At 26.0% G+C, this 6,947-nt stretch overlaps 2 protein-coding genes across 2 annotated transcripts; one reads left to right on the top strand and one right to left on the bottom strand.

The window, feature by feature from the left end:
• The first annotated feature begins 754 nt into the window (after positions 1 to 754).
• On the top strand, positions 755 to 1,440 carry LOC111640255 (glycine-rich cell wall structural protein-like). The gene is made up of 2 exons (XM_023386254.1): positions 755 to 861; positions 939 to 1,440. The coding sequence occupies exons 1-2, from the start codon at positions 850 to 852 to the stop codon at positions 1,221 to 1,223; spliced, it is 297 nt and encodes a 98-aa protein (XP_023242022.1). The 5' UTR covers positions 755 to 849; the 3' UTR covers positions 1,224 to 1,440.
• A 3,932-nt stretch (positions 1,441 to 5,372) lies between these two features.
• Positions 5,373 to 6,286, bottom strand: LOC111640249 (TATA-binding protein-associated factor 2N-like). Its single transcript, XM_023386247.1, has 2 exons — positions 6,212 to 6,286; positions 5,373 to 5,957 (listed from the first exon to the last, which is right to left on the bottom strand). Exons 1-2 carry the CDS (start codon positions 6,221 to 6,223, stop codon positions 5,373 to 5,375), a joined length of 597 nt encoding a protein of 198 aa, XP_023242015.1. The 5' UTR covers positions 6,224 to 6,286.
• Positions 6,287 to 6,947: the final 661 nt, after the last annotated feature.

Genomic DNA, 6,947 nt, shown 5'->3' with positions numbered 1-6,947 from the left:
CGAAAATAAGAAATAAAACTTATATAATAAATATATTAATTCATTAAATAAATATTAAATTAATTTAATCAAAATATAATTTAAATATCTCAGTTCAATTTGTAAAAATAAAATATAGTTTAAAATTTACTTATATTAAAAATATAAAAGAAAATAAATAGTATTAAATTATTGATGAAGCAGAAATTAATTTCAAGTAATAATATATTACTTTATTATTATTATTTTTTTTTTGTTAATAAAAATGATTATTATTAAATATTAATATTAAAATTAATATTCTATACGCAAAGTAAGGCTATAAAGAAAATTTTTAACTGTCATAATATTTTTGCTAAAGGCAAAATTACATTAGATTATTTATTACGGATAAAATAGTAGAGAGATCAAACCAGTTTTTAAATATTTCGTCTTTCTAAAGATATATTTTTAATTGTTAAAATACATCTGAATTTTAGTTTTTAAATTTATAAATAATTTAATATTAAACTATATTGGAATTTTGAAAAATACTTTATATATATAAAAATTTCTTGGACAAAATCGTTGAAGGAAAATACAAAAAATTTTATAAGAATTCGTGATAGAAATCATTAAGATGAGATATGTTTTACTTTGTATTTTCTCATGAATCAAACAGCTTGCCAAGCTTGGTAAATTTATTGTGAAGACGAGCAAATTATCCAGATGACAAACGAAAGAACTATCTTTTATTGGTTATCGACTGCTACGTAATGTCTTTGCATTCTTATATAAGTAGTCTTTCACAGACACATAATACAACTGTTGTTGACAGAACAAACAGAGGAACACATCAAATAAAACAGAACATAATACAATAAAGAGACTATGAAGAATTCAGTAAGTATAATTATACGATTCTCTATATAATATTACACCCATTTTATTTATTTATTTATTTAATATTTTTCTTCCAGATTGTTTTAATTTTAGTCGTTTTGATGATAATGGGCGCCTTAGCTGATAATATCAAGCGAATTGGTCATCACAGTGGATCTGGATATAGTGGACACGGAATCCCATCTGGAGGTAAATTCGGTGGTATTGGACACCACGGTGGATATGGTAGTCATAGAGTTTCTGGTATACACGGTGGTAAAGGTCACGGCAGCTCACTTGGCCATGGTATTCGAAGCCATAGTGGATACGGAAGCCATAGTGGATATGGAGGCCATAGTGGATATTATGGACACAAAGGATAATAACTGTGGAGGCAAACGTGACAAAAAAATAAATATCGTTGATAGTATTAATTCTTTTCTATTTACTTATGTTAATGTAACGTATATAAACATATCTTGTTTTATTTCAAGTAAATTCTGTAACAAAGTGTAATAGAATCATTTTTTTTATCATAAATTGTGAGTATTCTACTCAAAAAAATTATGTGCTAATGGTGCAATCTAATAAATTGAAAGAATTTTGAAAATAATTTATTTATCAGTATATGAGTTTGATTTATTAACATATGTCTATTTATTAAATGAATAAATACGTGTTAAATGATATTAGTGAACTTTAAAAATTAAATAAATATCTTTAAAACTATTATTTCTTTAAGGATTGAATTTTATTAGTTAATTTTTGAATTACAAATAATATAATATTAAATGTTACCTTTACAAAACATACAATCTTTACAACTGCTTTTTATTAATAAAGAAACATTCTATGTATTTCATTTGGTCAAAAACAAGTGACCCTCTAGGGAACGGGGGAGGTCCACTCTACTGTCAGGTCCCATACAAACTCTCGATTATCCTGCTGGAACCGTAGGCGTTATATTGGTCTTTATTTATTTATTTATTTAATTTTTTTACACGTAAAGTGTGGCACCGAGTAAGGAGAAATGAATTCAAGTTGCGAGATGCAGTTAGCGTGAAGTTGCCAAATAATTTAACAGACTGCATCCGGATCGCCGTGTGTAATTGATTAAAAATGATTTTATTTTTTAGTTATAATTGTTATAAGTAGATTTTTATTTATCTCGTTTATATCTAATATAAAAAAATCACCGTTTTGACGTTAAAATCGATGAAACAATAAAATAATTAATTTATCAAATCTTTGATTACTGAGCCATAAAGACAATACATACATAAAGACAATACATAAATTGTATTGTCTTTATGTATGATTGTACAAAATAACCTTCGAACAACGGCCATTTTTTGAATGTTTTCGTCAATGTTTTTAAATTATTAATTATTTCCTTGTTTATAATTTACTTTCACTCGGTATTTCATCAGTTATTATTTATTATTTAATTAGTAATTATTATTAAATGAAAGGTTTGAAAATCGATAAAACAATGGAATTTTTCATAAAAATAGCTGCAAGTTTATATGATAACACTTTCCTTAAAAATTTCTTTCAAGTCTTCAAACAATTGTTATATTCTTAAAGCCTTTAAGGTTGGAAATACCTATTATTATTGAGAATTGTTTCTATAAAATAATAAATGTAATTTCCTATTTTGAGCATTTAAGATAACAGAAAACAAAACGAAAATAAGAAATATAACTTATATTTAGTACTTTATTATAAAATATATTTTATTTATGAATTTCTTAAACCATTTTTTTTTTAATCTAGACGACATAGAAAGTAAAAATATGACTTTTCTCAAGCGATAGAATGACTGTTATTATGTAACAATTTACGTGTTGGACAATCTGCATACTAGAGGTGTTTTAACTTACCATAAACAAGCAAGAGAAGAGGATATAAAACGTAAGATAATTGTATTTCAATTCGAGGTCATTCAGATATGGGTTAAACGAACTTTGACATTGAAACAAAATGTCGAATTCAAGGTCACGGTTAAGAGCTACGGGCTTAATTCACTTCTCGAAAAGTTTAATGGAAAAGTTTCTCAGAAATTGTTTTCTACATCATTGCATTTTAAAATTACCATAAATGACCGTAATTATTAAATCATTTTGTAAATCTAATATAAAAATTTTACTATAAATTATTGAAAAATTCCTTTTATTATCTTCTTATAAATAATAAATATGTGTAAAATTCAATTTTAGATATTAAAATATATTGTGGATATGCGAAACTTTAACCATAAACTGTATTAAACTTATTATGCTGCTTGCCCAAAACTGTTGTGAAGCATTTTAAACTATAAAATCTAATCATTATTCAGTAGAATATTTCTATAATATTTTAAATTTTAAATTTATCTATCTGATTTTTGATTTTAGATTAATTTATAATAAAATTTTAATTAATAAACTGAAGAAAATTTAAAAACAAATCTATTAAGCTATTTGTACAGTAGTTAATAAGTTACAATCTAAACCAAGGCAGTTAATGGGAAGATAAAGAAAAAATGGCCGTTGTTTAAAGCTAATTTTATGTATTCAAATAAAGTTCTTGAAAAATGGCCGCTTTTTAGAGATGACCTCGTTGGGAAATAGCCGTTATTGGAAGTTCGACTGTAGAAAGAATTTTAACCAAAGTATTTTAATAGAAAAATGAAATTTATTAACTGACTACAATATACAAAAGGTTTATAATTTAAAAAACTAAACTAATAAAGATAAAATGATAAATCTTATTTTATTCATAAATGAGCTGATGTTACAGGAGGCCAGTATTAGAACCTGCATATCTGCATTCACCCCCGTACTATTATAGATAAACTGTAAACTCTTAGATAGCGTATAAGCCTATATAGAGCCGTAGCAGTGCATTGACAACAGGGCAAGTACTAAGGGAGTCAAACATTGCTACAACTCTGCGTATATATATGTATATAAGTTCATTTGTTACATTCAAATCTTTTTCCTATACTTGTTTGAATTTTTTTTTTTTTTTTTAATTTATTCATAAAGGTAAGGAGACTCGAGCNATCATTTAATAACCTATTCGATTCAAATATTATACATTCGAATCTCCAACAACTGCCATTTCTAAATGGCGGCCATTTTTCGGGTATTTTTTGAAATGAAGACAAAGTAAACTCAAAACAACGTGCACTTTCAGAACAGTGCCGTAACTAGGCAGGTTGCAACAGGTGCATCCGCACAAGGCCCACTTAGAAGGGGGGTCCCAAAATGCATGTATTTGTTTTATTATTTTCCCAAACCTAATTAATTAAGGGGCCTAAATGCAAATTATTACACAGGGCACAGAGAATGGTTAGTTACGACACTGCTTCAGAATAATGATTATTTTTTTGTTTCAGTGAAAGGACGTTGTTCAGAAGTTTGTGTTATACAAAAGTACAGAAAAAAATTAGAAAATCTATTTAAATTTCTATCTATTTTTGAAAAATGATTAATCTAAAATAAATTCATTTAAATTTTAAATACTAGATGGCAGAAAAATAGAATGTTTTAACTGACGTTAATTATAAAACCAGTTTTTTTTTTAAATTTATAAATAAGTAACCTTCTCTACGCTACTACCTCTAAAAAATTCTTTCTATTATTTTTAAATGTTTTTTTAAATAAATAATTGTTTTGTCTGGAGCCTTATTAAAAAAAAAAAGCTTAATTTTTTTGTTTTATAATCCTACATTACCTTATAATTATTTTAATTTTTATCATCCGGTTAAACCGAAAACAAAAGCAAAAAAATCCCTCTTCGAATGACGAAATCAAAAGCGGAAATTCCATAAAAAAATAAATTTCTTAAAATATTTTTATAACAGAAATATAACTTTTTTTTAAAAAAAAAATCACAATTTATGTATAACAAAATTTAACTATTATTATGTAAATTAAAAAATTAATTTTATTTTTAATTCCTTTAAAATTTTTTAAATTGTGTTCTGATTCTTGGGCACTAAGAAAGTCTTCTTTCAGGCCCATCACGGGTTCGGTCAAGCCAACAATGAGGACGGTCGGTAGTGACGGGAGGCTCGAAATATCTAAGAAAGCTTTGTAGAAATAACAAAATAAATATTCATCACATAGGCCTATCCAATAAAAAGTTTATACTTAATTTTATGTTAAATGTAATTTTAAAAATTACATTAATTAGTGAATATTTATATATTGTATTTTCGTTCAATAAAGAATTAAAATAAAAGATTTTAATAAATTTTACATTTTTTAACTTATTTCACGTAATTATTTTCATTTTAAAAAATTGAGAAAAATAACAAATTTCTTTTTAAAAAATTTATTTTTATTCATGATTGTAAACCAAAAACGATTACATTAATATACATTAACACATATTTTAGAAAAATGAAAATATTCCAACGATCAATTTCGCATCTGAAAATAAATAAATGAATAATGTATAAAAATTTTAATTCGATTATTTATAAATTTAAAAAAAAAACAAATAATAAAATTTACCGTATATTATGGCAACGAATAGATTTATCAATGACCATAATCTTTATTAGACCGTCCAGATCCTCCTGATCCAGAACTTCCATATCCTGATCTTCCATAATTTCCTGAACCTGATCTTTCGTAACCACCGGATCTTGATCCCTCGTAACCTCCAGATCTCGACCCACCAAAATCTTCAGATTTTGATCCTCCGGATCCATGACGATCGTATCCTCCTCGGCGATTGCCGGATTCTGATCCATGGCCATCAGAGCCACCGCGATTGCCTGTTCTGTAATCATCTTTACCACGATTTCTGTCTTCGCTTTCTCTCGGATAGTAACCGTCATCTCTACCATGAGATCCAGCTCCGTGGCCGTCTCTTCCGTCACAATTATGATCTCCGTAAGAAGGTCGACGTTGTTGTTGTTGTTGTTGTTGTTGTTGTTTATTGCCACTATTTCCAAAATCACGTCTTCTATCCTGATCTAATCTCTTTCCTTGGTCTCTATTACCAAAATCTCCTCCAGTTCTTGTACGTCCTTTGGAATTTTGACCCCATTGTCCAGATTGTGATTGTTTAGTAGCTATTGCTAATGCTACTACCATTACAATAAAAACAAAACATATCATCTGAAATATAAAATAAAAATAATATTATATAAACCTATATAATTATTAAATTTTATAAATATTTTGAAAATATATAAACCAAATCATGTATATTAGAAAATGCTTAATGTTATTTTTAACAAGATATTTAGTACATTTTATTTAAATAAAAATCATTTATTTTTCTAAATTCTAACTTTAGAAAAATTAGTTTTAATTAATTATCTAAAGAAGCTAATATAAATAGGTTTAATGAAAGTTTATATGACACATACCAAGGGTTTCATCTCTTACTATTGTAGAACCAGTCTTGCAAATGCTGTATCAGTCAATAAAGAGTTAAAAGCATCAGCATCACGGGATTTATATAGAAGGTGACTTAACAAAGAGAGTTCGCTGACACAAGCTTAATGACCCACTTGGGTGAAACTTTAACCTAAAAGGTCCCTAATATTTCTTATTGCATGATCATCTTTATTTTCTTTTGCCCATTTTCTTTAGGCCCATATCTTTAAGATCAATTTTGAGGCGGATCTTGCAAAAATATATAATGGTCAAGTTCAACGTTAACATGTATAATTAAGAATGCATATTATACCTTAGTAAATTTTACCTTGATAACATCCTTTTATTTCGAGAAGATTTTTCTCTTTTATCGATGATAATTATAAGTATAAAGATATTGTATACAAACTTTTTATTATTATATTATAATTGACATAATTAATAACATAATTTAAATTTTCTGATTAATTTATTATGTTCAGTTTGTAGTAGAAACACGTATACATGTTTAAAAAATGATCTTAGTTTTAACTTAATATATATAAAATAAAAAAAGAAAACACTGCCTACATTCTTGTCTGATTTTTATTTTAGATTTCTATATTTTTCACCAATGTAAAAGTTTAATTTTTTTACATTTTTGTCTATAATAAATATTAAATTAATTTAATCAAAATAAATATATTAATTCATTAAATAAATATTAAATTAATTTAATCAAAATAT

The sequence above is a fragment of the Centruroides sculpturatus genome, unplaced genomic scaffold (assembly GCF_000671375.1).
Source record: "Centruroides sculpturatus isolate CEXI.00-Female unplaced genomic scaffold, Cexi_2.0 scaffold1443, whole genome shotgun sequence".
Lineage (NCBI taxonomy): Eukaryota > Metazoa > Arthropoda > Arachnida > Scorpiones > Buthidae > Centruroides > Centruroides sculpturatus.
The sequence above is the reverse complement of the archived record's forward strand: the minus strand, read 5'-3'. Positions and strand labels throughout refer to the sequence as shown.